The 17,686-nt window shown below is 41.7% G+C and overlaps 1 protein-coding gene across 1 annotated transcript in view; it reads left to right on the forward strand.

The window, feature by feature from the left end:
- Nucleotides 1-17,686, forward strand: part of ADAT1 (adenosine deaminase tRNA specific 1) — a 121,416-nt gene that overhangs the window by 44,730 nt on the left and 59,000 nt on the right. Inside the window, exons 6-8 of the mRNA XM_078669208.1 lie at nt 58-943; nt 1,563-1,708; nt 15,015-15,114. Of these exons, the coding sequence (XP_078525334.1) occupies nt 58-943; nt 1,563-1,708; nt 15,015-15,114 (1,132 nt within the window). The remainder of the gene's footprint in view (nt 1-57; nt 944-1,562; nt 1,709-15,014; nt 15,115-17,686) is intronic.

Genomic DNA, 17,686 nt, shown 5'->3' on the forward strand with positions numbered 1-17,686 from the left:
ATGTTTATTAGTTTTGTGACTGTATTTTCTTGTCTGCTATCCATTTCCCCTTGACAGGTGGCGATGCATCCATTATACCAATGATGGAGGAGGAGGACCAGCCTTGCCAGGCAATTCCATCTGAGAAGCTGTTGCAGCAAGGAAAAGAAGCCCATGACAACATTGCTCTTGGGACCACTGTTTGCAACAAAAGAGAACTGCAGGACATGACACACAGCGTTCCAAGCAAGAGAGTGAGATATGATGGAGATGGAATAGAAAAATGGGAGCCTGAGGTCATAATGAAGGAAACAGCTATCTTTCTGCCACTGTCTAGTGACGGACACTACCCTGAGTTTCCTGGCACTGGGGAAGGTGCAGATGTCAGAACACCTGGTGCACACTTGGGGCAAGATTCCACCATGGTAGTTGCTGGTGACGGAGCAGACATTTTGCATTCCATCCCTGATGTAGCAGTGGAGTTTGTACCTTCAACGCTCAGAAAAGAAGCGACTCCTGTCTCTAGAATCACTTGTGAAGGAAGTTTCCATTTAATCGCTGATACAGAAACCGTTCATTGTTCCTCTGGAGAGCAGCTAACATTAGCATCCTCTGCACCTCAGAGCAGTCTAAATGTTGCAGAATGTTTTACCACTGGTTCCGCAAGTGGAGCTAAGGTGGTGGATGTCCATAGAACTGGTGCAAAGTGTGTGCCCGGTGAACTCCAAGACAGCTGTGCTCCTGGGCTGGACTACCATCTTGTGGGCTTACTACGCGTGAAGCCAGGCCGTGGTGATAGGACATGCTCTATGTCTTGCAGTGATAAAATGGCTCGCTGGAATGTGCTTGGCTGCCAGGGAGCCCTCCTTATGCACTTCCTGCAGCAGCCTGTGTATTTCTCAGCATTTGTGATAGGAAAGTGTCCTTACAGCCAAGAGGCCATGGAAAGAGCTCTAATCAGGAGGTAAAGTAGATTCCAACATCTTAGTGAAAAGATAGAGCATTAAATGTAAACACAGTCACCTGCACATGCTATGTTCCGGTCCTCTTTCATATACAGTACTAGCTGACTAGATTGTTCACTGTTTAGATCTCTTTTTTATTGAATCGTGTGCGTCTTTATCCTAGATTCATGATAAACACTTTTTACGGTGTGCCCCAATCACACCTCCTCTTTACAAAATCATCTGTTCTCATTGTTGGATAATACCATCCACTCATCCAGTCTAGCTCCCTGCTCACATTATGCCATACTCCAGTTTACTCTATCTCCCAATTAGGGGATGGTGTTGGTTTTGGGATCAGCAGACATAACCAGCTCTGTACCTACTGCAGACACTACTGCTTTCTGATCCGAGCTAATGAATCTCATTGAAATAACCTTTAAAGTCAATCATGTATTGTCTTAATTCGTTGTCCTCCGATTTGACACTATACCACCCAATGCTGTGTACCTGATTCATACAAGTCTTTGACCTCATGTTTGTTTGACAGTTGTACAGTTTCCCCTGTGGAATTGAGGATATTAATTACTTATTTTGATGACGGGTGACATGTAATGGTGTCTTTTGATTTTGGTCTAGGTGCCAGCACATCCAGTCCCTACCTGATGGCTTCAAAGTTCAGGATGTAGTAATACTGCAGTCTGTCTTACAGTTCCAACATAGCCACCTTGCAGTCATTCCAGTGCATGATGCAAGTAAAGGCAAGCTTGTTCCTAGTGGTGCAGGTGAGTCCTCTGAAACTACTAACGTTCACTCTTTTGGAAAACCTGTCACTATCAGTAAAAGGATGAGGAATGTGGGCATCATCATGGTCTCTGCAATGACCACTAATACACACCAAAGAAATCTGACAAATGCTGTTTCTATCATCTCAGGCGTATCAAGCCAGTTCTGTGTTAACAGATTTGTTTCGATCAGTCAACAAATCTCTCATACCTGAACAAATATCTTTTCAGTTAAAAATGGACTAAACTAAAGCTTTGGTGTATTTGCCACTTTCAGTTGTAATAAAGTTAGTGAAGGTTTTTATTTTATTTATTTTTATTTTGAGAGTTTTATACAGCGTCAACATGACCCAGAGGTATCAGAGCACTGTACAGAGAAAAGGCAGTCCCTTTAACAGTCCTGCTGCAGCGTTGAGGGTTGCCTTATGTGGTGCGAGTCTTGATTTGGGAATTCCCAACATTGTCGCATTTCCATAGTCAAATCTAGATAATACTAATGATTGTATTGCTATTTTGAGGTCGGAAGCCGGTATGAATAATTTCAATTTCTTCAGGAATCTTAAGATGTAGAAGTGCACTTCATGTTGACCTGCTAATTGGAGCTACTTTGAGCTTGCATTTTGAGATTTCTGTTGACTGTTATGCCAAGGGGCTTTGTATTTTCAACAATTGTGTTTGAAAATTAATAAATGAAGCACATAACAAGGAATCCTACATATATGTTGTCTGATAAATTAATGAGACTAGCACAATCAAGCTATCCTTAGAGCTGCAATATTATTGAAAGTCAGTTTTGGGGAAAAAAGGGAAGTTGTTCTTTCCAACCCAACTTTCAAGGTCTTCCAGTTTGATCTTTGTGGAGCATTTCCATTCAACATTGAGTAAAGCTATATGTCTATAGTCAGATGAAGAGGCAAAAGAGGCTTTTCTCTTTCAAATCTTTTTACTAATAGTTTTCATAAATTGTAAATAACAGTAATGCATTACATCATCAATCAGATGTCAAAGTATTCAGCGCCTGCACAATGTATGCTATTCAGGGTCATACGCTATAATAGGTGTTACTCTATTTAATGTAGAATAAACAGAGAAACAACCCCTAACCATAAACCTAATGCCCTACAAAGAGAAAGAAGGAGGGTGCTAGCTATAGGCTAGGCTATCTCTGGGGATGGTTGTCGAGAACCTTATTGCTAAGTAAGGAGGATCACAGGTTGGGGGCCATGAAAGAGTCTGTTCGGTATCAACCAGGGTGTGCAGTGTAGACTGTGAGCATGTAGCGGGGAGTAAGGGGTATGACTGAGAATGTTCACTCACTACAGCACATGGGATGTAGGTAATTCCAAAATTTGGAGCCCAGTGAGTCTCAAGGGAGGTACAACATAGAAATTCCCATCTACTCGTAATCTGTGAGAAGTTGTCATTTACCTTTGAAATTCTTTTCGGAGTGAGCGATCTTATGAGTTTTCTGCTCTGTGACTAATATTTGCCAGAGTCTGTGGAACTATAGAACACTAGCCAAAGGGTTTTTTTCCCCAGAAAAGTGCAATAAGCTGTATACCCGCTCCCGACATGTGGCAAATAATCTCTCAGTTAGTGTCAGTCATATCCTCTGTCTAGTTGTCGCATACCCAGGATCTGCTGGGATCAGTTGTATGACTATACAAGATCACCAGATATGTGGAAAGGGTACCCATCTCTTGGTCAGAGTTCCAACATAGTGTAGACGTTGAGGGATACATCTGACTCAGTCTTACTGGAGACCTATACTATTGGTATATTATTTTGTATGGCAATACACTCTGGAGAATGCTTCTATGTATTTTGGGGATGTTGCTCCATAAATGCGCCTAATGCTTGCCCTGCATATCCACCTCCAGTCCCCCATCACTGATATTGATATGGATGCTTGGTGAGCTGTTTAGAATCTTGGATATTGTGATAAGTTCTAGATATAAGGCCCTTCATTCCTTCAAATGTGTGGACCATTTTCTCAATTTTTCTCAAAATGGGTGGCCTTGTGGTAACCAAGGCATTTGGCAGCTGTATGGCCCAGTGTCTGAGTGGTAGTAATGCAGCCGGCATTGTTCGGAAATTTGAAAGTCTTCTGTGCATTAATTAATTAAAAAAAATAACTTTGAGTCCTGCTGTAGTTCTCAGACCACTCAAGAAATTGCAGGGAATCTGCTGCTGGGGTAAGTCGGGGTTTCTTGCTATAGGCGTAGTAGGAGAAGGGGATATGGTAAGCTGATTCTTAATAGCTACGAGGTACCACGTATCCAACACAGTCTTTGTTGGTGCAGCAATATAGGTGCTCTTCGATCTACTTTGTCGGGAAGCCAGACTAGGTCTCATAACGGGCAGAATAGTTCTTCTCACTTTACCTCACCACCCACTCCGAAAGATAAAGTAAGTGTGCCGCCCAGCTATATATTCCATAAGATTAGCACAGGCCTACAAAAATCATTAAAATGTTACTAGACCTGCAGGTCTAGTAATTTAAATAATATACTCTACCTAACTGCAAGGTACGTGACCAGTAAACTGGTCTAAAATTGTGTGGTACTAGGCAAATATTTTATTTTATGGTACCACCTTTTCTTCATTTCAACATATAAGAACACCTTCAAATATAAGAGTTCAGCATTTCAGTTATACAAAAAATATATATTTTTAAATTTAATAGACTAATCGTGCTCCATTTGTAATAAGAATCGAACCACCATATAGGGATCAAATGACCCTGGACTTGCCTCTTAGTTCACTAATAGCTTTGTCATCAGAGTGGGGTTAAGAATATTTCTTAATTCATGTTTAAATACTCACTTTTAATAAATATATTACTAAAGCATGATGTGGTAGTGCACCGTCATTTACAGACAGCACATTTTCCATTGAAATTGCCACAAATGTTCCCACTAACCTGCAGTTTTACTGATAAAACTATACAGCATACAAACCATGCTTGGAAATTGGGTTTTCAGCAAAATATTCATAACTTGCACTTCACCAAGTAAAGTGTTCTGCTTTGTTTTCATCCTCTAAAAAAATCTTTTTTCACCACACAGAAATATAAAAATTTGCCTCCATAATTACAGAAATTTTTTGAGGTGTTTGTACAGTTCACATATTAGCTAGCTCAACGTTGTGTTAGAATAAAAACACTATCTTACAGCCTTTAATTTCACACACTTTACACAGCACGATAGTCACACAGTTCACTTTACAAAATCATTTAACTTCACAGTCAGACAAAGAAAAGAAAATGTAGGAAGACAAAGTGACTTCTGATGTCTGTCTCTGAATGCTGAGCAAATGTGACAAGATAAAAACAAGATTTATAGACATCTTTATTATTCATTCTCTTTGTGAGTGAACAGAACAGCTGTTCTTTGGCAGCTTGCCAGAAAGGGCGAGTAGGCCGTAAAAATAGCTTACCCTGATGAAATTTGACTCACCATAGCGAGTCCTGCATAAAAAACTTGTTGAGAATGCATGTTTCTTACCTCCCCATATAAGAACGCACTTTGGTCTGGAGCAGGGTGATAACTGTTGAGGTATGGGAGTTGAAAGTAAGTGAAAGAGATACATTTTTCTGGGAAGGACATTCATTTAAATCACATTGTTGCAACCTAGCTATGAAATATATAAAAGGCACCATCTCCTAATGTCTTTTAGGACGTGCCTTATGGTATTCAACCCAGTTAACCTTGGACCACCCTTCAAGACGACTCGTTATATTAAGTCCCAGGTACCTAATGGAAGTAGAAGTCCAGTGAAGGGGGCTAGTGCTTGCAAACAAGGGAGAATGTAAGGGGGAACCTTCAGATTGAGGACATGGAATTTTTCTTTGTTCATCCTGAAGCCAGATACCAGTTTAGAGTCATCTAGCCCTGCACCAGTCCTGAAAAAGACTCGGAGGGGTTGGTCAGAGTAAGAAGTAAGTCATCTGCAGACAGGTTTACTTTATGGGGTCACTCCCCGAATAGTATACCCAAGTTCTCCTGAGTTTGCCTAATCTTCATAGCCAGTGTTTCTACCAACAGGGCAAAGTGGAGAGAGGAGGGGTCAACCCTGTTTAGTACCCCTTGCTAGATTAATGGGATTGGTGCACTGATCAGTGATGCAGATGACTGTTGTGGGAGAGGTATAGGCAGCCATTCTTTATCATACATGACCAAGGTGTATTTTGCCCAGATTCGCGCTGAGAAAGGCCCCGCTAACGCAGTTGAATGCGTTCTCCACATCAAGGGATAAGAGCACAATTGCTATGCTGTGCCTATGAGTTTTTTCGACCTGATGAGCTAGGCACCAAATATTGTCTGCTCCCTGTCAGTTGCGAATGAAGCTGAATTGGTCCGCATCAATAGGCCAGGAAGAAGAGGGCCCAGTCACATTGCAAGTATTTTGGTGTAGAGTTTTGCATCTAAGTTTAGAAGGGCATTTGGGAGATGAGATGCACAGTTAGCCAGGCCATTGTTCTATTTAGGGATTATTGCAATCTCTTTTTTGCACTTGTTGGGAGTAAGACTATTATGTTGTGTACAAGAGTTAAACAAAGTGGTTAGATTTTCTTGTGAGAGGGAGACTTTGTTCCCGGAGACATTTCCAGAGCTTGTTCCAGCTCAGTTGCGTCTGTGTGAGATTCAAGTAGGTCCCTGTGCAGAAAGAGGATAGGTGTCCAGTCACAATTGTGAAGGTAAGGCATGATGTCAGCTGGGTTCTCTCCCCCTTGAGTGTTTAGTGCTTAAAAGAATCTGTAGAAGGCTTCCTGTTTTACCCTCTCCTTTGTATTCCATGAGCCAGAGTGTGTTTTTAACCTGAGCAATATATGATTTGATATTGTGTAGTCTAATTTTATGTGCTAAAAGAGTGCCCACCTTGTGCCTTTCAAAGTGTATGGCAAGAACCATTAAGTGCAGTATTACTTAAGAAGTATTCCTTAAATGTATCATGAATGGTAGTCCTATTCACTGGACCTCTCAATATTTGCGGGATCAACCGCAGTAGGGTGGACCCTGAAGCGGACAAAGCATATCTTTTCAGGTAAGTGCCTGGTGAGCGTGATTAGATACCGAAATTATCTCCTAGTCAAGAGTTTGGAGTAGAAAGTGGGTGATAAATGCAAAGTCTATGCATGAGTAGGTGGTATGTCCATGGGATTACAATGAGATGGGATTACAATGAGTAGGTGCAAATGGCACCATGCATTGACTAGTCTCAGTTTTGTGATCAACTTTTAGAGGGGGCAACATTGCTCCTATCCCTTGACAAGAATTCATGTTCCTATCTCTTTCTATGTCCCATGCAGAGTGGAAGACCCCCTCTATGATTCCCCCTTGGACCTCTTAAAGTTGCTCCGCTAGTAGTGTGTGAAAATAAGATCTTGTAATGTGTTGGGGCGTACAGATTTAGCATAGTCTGAGTTGTCCTTCAATTTTAAATGGCCGCCTTCTGAATCCTTAGTGTGACGGCTAGCGGCTTTTACCCAATGTGGGGTTGCACAGAAGAGCCACACCTGTGATTTTGCTGGCAGAACATGCCCATAATTGATGGGGATATTCAGGGTGTCTTATCCCCCGATGACCTTTTCTGAGTAGGCGTGTTTCCTGGAGAAAGATAACATTTGGGTGGCGTTTTGGGACGTATCTCCAAACTTGGCTTCGTTTGTTATGGGCGTTTAGGCCTTGTATGCTCAATTAGAGGAGTTCACTCCTCATCATGTTGAGGTTTAAGTATTGCATCATATTTATCAGCTTGTAACATAGACAACCAAATCATTTCCTCCAACATTCCTCGGTTTTCCCATCCATCCCTGGCAGGATCATAAGGAAAAAAAGGTATACAATATAAAAACAATATCAAGCCAACTGGTCCGGAACAATTTTCCTTTTCCATCAAAAAAGTGGGTAAGAACTCAGATCGCCACAAGAGTTGTGGCCCTCAAAGGGAAAGGAGTGACTTGAGTACAGGAGAGTTAAGGGCCAAGTTCAGGACTTGGATCGTAGACATGTGGTCCGAGTTCAGCAAGTACCACTTATCAGAGATATCAGTCTCTTGGTTCATACAACCTTCCATAGTCTGCCTATACCGCTCATTCGCAGTGGCAATAAACCTGGGGTAAGATTCCTTAGGAGAGAGTCCATCCAACCGGGAATAGGCTCTCTGTGGTGATTACTTCTTCATATTTGAAAACGCTTCTGCTCTTGAAAATTAGTTCCACAGCGTGAGTGTTAATCTAGACTTCTTCAGTTGATTCTCTGGGGTCGGTCTCAACTTGGTTGGAATGCCAAAGAATTGTTGTCCTTCGAACGGTGATTGCACAAATTTAGGTTGCGACTTAATGAGGGAAATTATATTACTCCTATCAAGGACATCTCTTATGCTTTCGATAAATACTCTGGGTAGACCAACAATTTATTTTCTAGAACACTGGGTTTGATCACATTATATTTATTAGCTTGAAAAATACTCTCATCTAACTTTTGCTTGTTAGAGCTCAATGCCCCAATGTGGGATGACAAAAATGTAGATGACCTACAAGAAGACTCCACTTTAATTTGCACTTTGCGTCTTCACTTCTGTAGGCCGTCCGGGGATTACCATTCTATAGTCTGGGGTATGTGTACTAGGCTGGGCAAGTCAGAAGGCTGTGGTGCTTCCAAGTGTAAGTGGACTCTAGTGCTCAAACTAGACAGCTTTCTGTTTCGGTTGCTGGTCTCACCACCACGCAAGTCTTGGGTTGTCCCTTGTTGATTAGAGTGGTTGTCAAGGATATCAGGACGGCAGTTGTTTAGTGGCAGTGTTTGAAGTATCTGAGGTGCATCAGAAGTGGTCTAGAAGTGATTGGATCTATTTTGCTGTGCTTCAGAGCCTGAAAGGTCTTTGGAATTATGTGCTCAGACTGACGTTCTAGGGGTGCAACATTATTTTCTGTTTGAGCTGTTCCACCAAGATGGTCTAAACGTTTTCCTGCGGGACCGTTTTGATACTAGCAGAAAAGTTATTTGTTAGTTGTGTTGTTACTGTTCGTCTCACTTTTTTGTTTCTCAAAGGTTGGGAAAACCTTTGGCCCTGCGACATAGTTATTTCCTATCTAGTTTATATAATTGTGTATCCTTTTTGTTAAGCTTTTTAACCTTTTCTTGTTCTTTCTTGATAAGATGGTATCTGTGTTTAAGCAAATATCTGAAAATATCAGGTGCTACATCTTTCACTGTTCTCACACCTAGTTGATGAGAACACATTTGAGACCCTTAATATGTCTTCTTAATTGTTTTCAAATACTTCGTTTTTTTGCCACAGGGATTTTGCTACTTATGTAGCGCTCAGTTGGCTGCTTAACATTATCCATTTTTCTTCAAAACCTCCCTATTAGTGGAAGGGACTGATATCGCTTTGTTTACTACCATCAACAAGTGTCCCAATCATTGTGGGAAGAGAGTAGAATAGAAGAGCAGGTACATTTTGAGGAGCTGGTTGCTTCTCCTTTGGCCTATTTATCCAGGTGACTAAGACACTGTAGCTTGATATCAGCAGTAATTGCAAGGATTTCTAGCAAATCCTCCTGGATTTCAATTTTATCAGTTTAGAGACACAGCCATTGCCATTTCCTCCAATGTCCTGGAGCCAGGTGCTACATAGTACCCCTCTCTCTGGTCTGTAAGTTGCTCTATGTGACATTTTGTGCTTTCACGAATGGTATTGCTTACAGTTTCCTTTACCCCAAGGCCTTTCTTTATGAGGACTCGGAGGGCTAGCAGAAATTTGGTTCCACTGGGACAGACTATTTCAAAACACTTGGTCTCACAACTTTCAGAGGAAGTTGTTTTATTAAGTGAGCCCTTATGTGGATATGAAACAGTGCTACATGGTTCAGTTTGATTGCGCTTAATCCTATAGCCAGTTGACCGTTCCCCTAGTAGAGGACTTTGTGAAGAAGTCTACAAATCTGCCTGTTAACACTTTTCAGGAAGCTTCTTTATTAAACTGCACTAATCATTGCTCCTCCCTCTCTCCCCCCACTGCTTTCCTGCATTCCTAAAGAAGAGTTGGACTGTTTGACACAGCGTGTCCTCAAGAATTGTCCAAAAGGAATACTTTCTTCTTTGAAGAGAAATTTAACAAAGCCAGCAAGATAACTGCCAAGATCACCTGCACACTTCTCTCCATCCCACTGGCACAACAGCGTTGTACTTCACACTCTTTGCATATGAAGTGTGCGTCACTGCTGCATGGTTTTGGCAGTTCATAGCCTTTTCTCTGCTTTCCAGTGAATCAGGGGCTGGTTGGGCTGTTTATCACTACCTCCTTTTGCTGATCCTACCGGCGTCATCTCTTGACCCCATTTCAGCAGCGGACCTTAACAGGCAAGGGCTCGATTTGGGAAGTGAAGTCAGTTAAATATAAAGTGTAAGCAGTTCTTCACAGGATACAGTTTAAGCTCAGCACTGCTCTAGCTGTTTTAAGCCTTTTCTCTGCCTTCCAGCCAATCAGCAGTTGGATAGGTTGTTTGTTGCCACACCATTTCACCTATCTTTACTGCAACACTTCTTGATGCCCTTTAGGGGAGCTTCCAGTTTACACGAGCAAGGGCCCAACTGGGGAAGCATAAGCCATTTTAAAGTGAAGTGCAACCAGTGCTTCACAGTAGAAGGTGAACATTTCGCCCAGTAATACAATTTAGTCAAAAATACCCGTGCTGTGTGCACTCAGAATATATACCCAGATCTCGCATGGTTCAGGCGCCTTGAAATCTCCTGAGCTTCTTAAGAGATATATCAAGATTTAAATGCCAAATTCCTTCCTACGCTACTTCAAGTTTGGCAGCCAAGTTCCACAGCCTGTGACCCTTCTGTCTAGATCATATAGACAGGCTCCTCTGCCTTGACTGCTACACTCCTGGCTTGCACTAAGGGGAAAATACCCTCATCTCTGAAACCACACTGATTAGGCCATAAAGAGGAAGCGCCCAGGCAGTACTTCCCTGACGCCTGCAGATTTGAGCAACAAGGATTAGGATGTGAAAAGACAAGATGACACTCCCCTTGTTTCCAATTCAGATCAGTGGGTAGCAGTGCATACGACCATTATACAGCGCCAGATTAGGACACTGTGGATACCATGCCAGGAGACTTTGACCCATCAAGCAACAAGCATAAGAGCCACTTTCTCAAGGCTAGAGCGGGCAATAATATTATGCCCGTTTATGTCACCGAGAAGTGTTTTTATGTTTTAAGTTTCAAATACATGATGCATTCAAAATAATCCTTATCCTATATACTTCTTAGCAGGACCGGAAGACCTAACCCACATAATATGTATTTGTCCCAGCTTAATGGACATAAGGAGAACACTACGACGTGTAAAATGGAACCAGGAGGGGGTCAGGTCGTGCCGACAGGCAGTTAAACTGTGCTTCAACCCAAGCGAGATCCAACTAAACTGCAGAACTACAAAATTTCTTGATGCAGTGGCAAAGAGAATCAAGGAGGCACAGAAAGAAACACCTGCCCAATAGCCGGAAACAAGTCCTAGGACATTTTTCGAACTTACGGCCTGAATGCAGAAGAAGTAGAACTAGTGAATCATCTCAACTTTTGATACTTATACTTTTATTTCCGTCAGCAACCACTTTTTCTTTTAACAATGTATTTTAAATTGTGAGTTTTAATTAACTGTGCAATAAAAATTTACTTACTTTACTTATATACTTCTTAGCAGGATGAACCCAGCCACCTCAATCATTGACACAATGCCAATCAATCAAAAGTATAAAGATTCGAGCACCAAGGAAATAAGGTTCAAAACAAGTCCAAAGAGCTCACCTGCTAAAAATTGTGCAGGAGGCAAAGTGAAGCTATATATACAGTTCTGTAACGGGGAAAAAGCAATGATATCTAGGCCGATGCGCCACACATATGTGAATTTATCTGAAGAACAATAAGGAATGGATGGAAGCTGCCTGAACAACTTCCAGGTAAAAAATAGGAAATCCAGCAAAACAAGTTTGAATATGAGTCTCGCTGTTTAAAGATATTTGGACCCCTTTGAAGGGCAATTAGGGGCTATGTGTGCACCGAACACAATAGAATCATTTAGAGACAAGGTGCCGGGTATGCAGGAAGAAAGAACAGAGCAGACGCAACAAGATGATGGACAGAGTGCTGAAACCTTTTGACCACACCCCCCCAGGCAAGTGATCGGGTTGAATCCATTGTTTTTTTGCTCACTATGGGCCAGATGTAGGTAGCCAAATACCGGTCGGTAACGGCCGAATTCGGCCGTTACCGACCGGTATTTGGCTACCGAGATGTAGGGGCAGGTAAACTGGGCAAATCGGTAATTTTACCGATTCTGTAAATATACCGGTCGGTAAATTTACCGACCGGTATTTTTACAGAATCGGTAAAATTGATATGTAGGTGGGACTCTTCTGAGTCCCACAAGGCCTAAGAAATCGGTATTTTACCATCAAATTCAATTTGATGGTGAAATACCGATTCAGATGTGCATGCACATGTGTGCATGCACACCTGTGCCATATGACAGGCAGACCTGCCCTTAGGGCAGGTATGCCTGCCATATGGCCCCCGAACCTTTTTTGGGGGTGCTAGAGGGTGTCAAAGTGACACCCCCTGCACCCTTGCCAAAAATCGGTATTTACCGATCGGTAAATACCGACCGGTAATGCCCCATTCATTCCTATGGGCTTCAAAGCCCATAGGAATGAATGGGGCATTACCGGTCGGTATTTACCGAATCGGTAAATACCGACTTTTAAAGAATCGGTAAATCCACATCTGGATTTACCCACATCTCGGTACTTCTATTTTACCGATTCATAAATACCGAATCGGTAAAATTCGGTATTTATGAGTCGGTAAAATAGAATTACCTACATCTGGCCCTGAGTCACTCCAGTTTGGACCCAGCCATATGCAAATCAGTCTCGACCCTGATCCTCATGGGAACATTCAGGCCTGAACTGCCAGGCCAGGTCCTTCCTGGACCGGAAACAAACATCCTGGGACCGGTTTCTGGGTATCACCCCTCATCAGCCAGGCTAGCTTGAATCCAGTGGCACAGCGATCAAGGGACCCACGTCTAATCATACCCTTGGCCACTTAGGGCGAACATAGCAAACACAGCAAGATGATAGCGGACTGCTGAAACTTTTTAACCACTCACCCCCCAGTCAAAATATCTGGGTTGAAACCATCGTTCTTTTGCTCACTAGGCCACCCCAGTTTGGACCTAGCCATATGAAAATCAGTCTTGACCCTGCTCCTCATGGGAACAGTCCAGCCCATACTGCGAAGCCAGGTCCTCCCTGGCCTGGAAACAAGCATGCTAGGATCTATTTCGGGGTATCACCCCTCATCAGCCAGGATAGCTGGAATCTAGTGGCATGGTGCGCACGAGACCCACGTCTGGGCATACCCATCCCACTTAGAGTGATACTGTACTGGGGGTGAATGTTTGACATTATTCATCTTTCCAGCCATTGATCGTTCTCTTTGCATTTGTAACCCTCAAGTGGCATTTTTGGTATGTAGCCTCATTGCTGTAGTTACTGTGTGCTGCAAGCACTTTCCTGCACAGGATATTCCAGTTCAAACACGCAGGCTGATGACTGCTTTCCATGTGTCAATGTCTCTGTAGCCTTTTGGAGGATATGCTAAGGTTACTCTTTATCTCCACATCTTGCGATTATTGTATTCTTCTATATTTGGTATGCAGTATCATTGCTGCAGTTCCTGCATCCCTGAAGCAGTTCCCTGTATGGAATACTCCAGTTCAAGTGCGCAGGATGTTGATTGCCCATATATATCGAGAGATTTCCAGCTGTTTATTTACTATACGATTCTCCCATTCACCTCCTTCAAATTTATGCCTCAGTCTCTGACTAAAGTAAAGCTCATTGTGTGTGTTAAACTTAAATGAAACTGATTATTGTCCAGTTTTTCAAAAACCTACTTTGCGATCTTTTCTTCACTGTTTCACAGTCAGCAAGTGTTTGATATATCTTAGCCACAATTTGATATGCTCCAGGTAGTCTTCCATCTCACTCGTCCAGACCACCTGCTCCTGCCTCCAGTCGATGTGCACATTTGCATAGCTGAGGGCAAAGAAGGTGCCTTCTGCCGTAGGCAACTCCTTCACCCCCAGCTAGGCGAATTCCCAGGTTCCTAGAGTTACAGGGTATCCCCATGATGTTAAATATACCTGCGTGCCTATGAGAAAGGAAAAGATGCATTACCTGAATGTCTGTCATACTCTGTGCTTTAAGATTGGTTACAACAATGAGTTTACTGCCTATGTTATTTGTTGACAATGCAATGCATTACTCTTTGTGTTGACTTGTAGGAGGACACTTCCTGGAGTGATACAAGTCTTCTCTTTCAAACCAGAATGCCCATTTTCAGTTGTATGAACAGCAGAGTGTGTCAACTGTGCAATTGGGAAAATTCTGTTCTTTGGAGGCAAGCTGGAGATGAGGCTCATCTTGTCTACCTAATGTTCCTCCATGTCTTTTGCTCTGGTATGTGGTGGTTGACAATCGCCCATAGTCTTCAAAATGATTTTTGCTTGATAATTTGTTCCCATAGCTGGCAACGAAGGAGACAGATGTTAAATTAGAAGGAGTTCACTGCTGACATCTGTTGTGATTGGAAGGTCACAAGTTTGAATTTCTCCAAGGGCTTCCAACTTTCAATCCTTCTTAGACCAGTAAATCAAGTACCGTTAAATTGAGTAACTATAATCCCTGTTGTTTGCAGCAAGTGCATGGTAGGCGCATGATCTCCATTAACGGGCGTCCATTCTTTCTGGCTGCAATGGCGCAATTTGCATTTGCTCTATATTGTGGCAAAAGGATAACAACATCTCATTCAACAATACTTGGAGAAATGCATGTACTATGGCTCGTCGCAGCCGTAGAAGGAATCATCGCGTAACAGTGCTGTACAGTGTCACGAACCAGTGCTACTTGCACCACTCACCCGCATCAGCATCTTAATTATTCTTACTGGTAGTGCATCATAAAGAGGCATCAATTTCCCATATGAGCCAGCGCAATCTGCACTAGTAGAGGCAATTGGAACATATATCTGGATTGAAAAATTGTTTTAGATCTTATGTTTTATGGGGATTGCGAATCTGATGGCACCTGAGGTCATTCACTTTCTATTTTATATAAATGGGAACTGAGGCATAACATTCTTTAAATACCCATCCCCTAAAGTACCGCTGTAGATAATGAGATGGCATAAGCAATGAGAAACTGTTGTCCTTTTCTTTGTAGCGATCAGTTGGTGTAAAGTCCCAGAACAACCACTCGATGTCACTGCTAATGGCTACAAGCAAGGGGCTACCAAGAAGGCTATTGGAACACCTCAAGCAAGGTGAGCTATAGACACTACTGCATAACGTGAAACAGTAGGTCAAGTATAAACAAGTATTGGTAATTTTAACCCATCTGGCTTGTATTGTAATGCACACAAGTAGGCACGGTTGTACCATGATTCCATGCATGTAAAATTGTGAACTAGGTAATTACTGTATGAACTACATGCATAGTGTGTAACCATCTGCATTATGCTGTGCCCCAATATAGTTTAAATTAGTGTTCGCAACAGACAACTAAAGCTGTCTTCAGCCAGTTGATATAAATGAACACTGAATATTGTGTCAGAACAGACATTTGAGGAAAATACCAAACTATTCAGTCCTGGTCTCAGAGATTTGCACTGCATCAAATGATAGGGCCTGGCGTGTTTTGAAAGAGAGACACTGCACATCCTACAATAGCATACTAAATACAGTGTAGACATGATACTCAAGGAGTAGGGCACAGTAAAAGGTACTTTTAATTCCTTCCTTTTGCCTAGAAAGTGGTTGTTCTTATCACAGGCTCTTAAAATAGATACAGAAACAGCTGACATCTCCTACCTTTTGAAATTAGCTTCTTTGTATAATAAGCCTAACCTTCCCTTCTTTGCCAATTATATTTATCTTCTTCTTGTTATTAAGAATGTAGACCTTACTATCAGTTCAGGCTTATAACAATTTTAACCAAAATTGAACTTTTTTAATATTAATCATAATATACATTAAACTTTTATTTTTTACTTTAGAGCGTGGACAACAAATTGAACTTTTTGCATGCCTTGTCCCGTAACGTATATATTTTTTAATTTGGCTCAATGAGAGACTGTTGTATTTCACACTGTCATACCTTCAGTGTTTTGAATCTGGGCATGTTGTATTAGGTTTCAAAACTATTCTTTATGTTGGTTTAATGCTTTCATTACCCCAGACATGACAAAATAAACAAAAGATCACTCCGCTGTATATTTTTCTTGAACATTCTTTAGGAGATATACTCATTAAATAATGGTAAAGTAATATTGCCCCGCAGATTACCATAAAATAAAAACTACCACCTTCATGATTAAATGATGTTGGCCATTTCTTTATTAGACTGGTGCTAGTTGAAGTCTATTTATGACGGAACTATGATGACTAGGGATTGCTGGCATAATATTCTAATGTTTAAAGGCAATGGATTCGAAGTATTGTTTCTCTGTTTTATTACTTCCAAAAACGGTGTCCCGTGTTGTCTTGAAATCTTCTATTTACAAACTAGTACCTTTTAGGTCAACTTTACCTCGTAGCGAAAAAAACACCCACAAAAAAAACATCTGAGGTTAACATATGGTAAAATGCACTGAACATGAAAACCCTTTTGCCTACAGAGATTCTTACCTGATCCTCAAGAAAATGCATTCTGTGCAGCCACTAATGTACAGAAAGCTTGTTACCTTTATATGTTATTTAGTTAAATGTATTACCATTGTTTGTATAGAGAACCCTCTAAGCTTTATTAGCCACTAGACTTAGAAACCAATTTTGTTCATCAGCTTATTTAAAGTTAGCCCCACCCCACAGCACAGGCTTGTCACCAGACTTGCAGCAAAAACAAGGAAGACCCCTTATGTCGCCAGAGAGGTATGCCAAAGTTTCCAGATCTAGTCTGGCCCCGGGGATATTCAAAGGTGAGAACTCTGCCGCTAGAGTATCCAAAAGATAGATCGTTACTGAGGGTACGTTTTTCATACAGGCTAGGCCTTGAGACTGCAACGCATTTACAGCTATGGGATAAGAGGGTGGGAAAGGACGAATTTTAGGAGCCTGTCCCACTATTTCTATATCTTGGACCAAAAATCATCTAAACAAGCATTTGCAATGCAAAAGCTCTCGCATTACTAAAAGTTTGAGCTTTTGGTGTTCTAATATTAATGCAATGGCAATAGCTCAAACTTTCAGTAATGCGAGAGCTATTGCATTGCAAATTAATCGCGGCATCTGTGCTATAGCTTTAATCATTTTAACCCCTTCCGTGCTCAAACTTTCAGTAACGCGAGAGCTATTGCATTGCAAATCAATCGCGGCATCTGTGCTATAGCTTTAAACATTTTAACCCCTTCCGTGCTACCTCGCGGGTGCTGCCGTCGGCCAACGGCCGACGGAGCCCCGCCCACTCTTTAGAATGCCGGTTAAGGCTTTAAGTAAAGCGCAGGTGCCGCGATTGCTTCAACAGTAAAGAAATAGAAAAAAACTTTACTAGAAAAATTCTTTACTTTTGGAGCAATCACAGCACCCACGCTTTAGCTTAAGATGTTTAAAGCTAAAGCGCAGGTGCCGCCATTTGTAGCAATGGCCGCACCCGTGCTTTAGCTTTAAACATCTTTGGGTGCTGCAATTTCTTCAAAATTAAAGAAATAGAAAAACATGTTTATTGTCTTTTTCTTTACTTTAAAGCAATCGTGGCACCCGTGCTTTACCTTAAGATGTTTAAAGCTAAAGCGCGGGTGCCGCAATTGATTTGCAATGCAATAGCTCTCGCATTACTGAGAGTTTGATCTATTGCCATTGCATTATTATTAGCAACGCCAATAGCTCAAACTTTAAGTA

This window comes from Lissotriton helveticus, chromosome 12 (genome assembly GCF_964261635.1).
Source record: "Lissotriton helveticus chromosome 12, aLisHel1.1, whole genome shotgun sequence".
NCBI classification, from domain to species: Eukaryota; Metazoa; Chordata; class Amphibia; order Caudata; family Salamandridae; genus Lissotriton; species Lissotriton helveticus.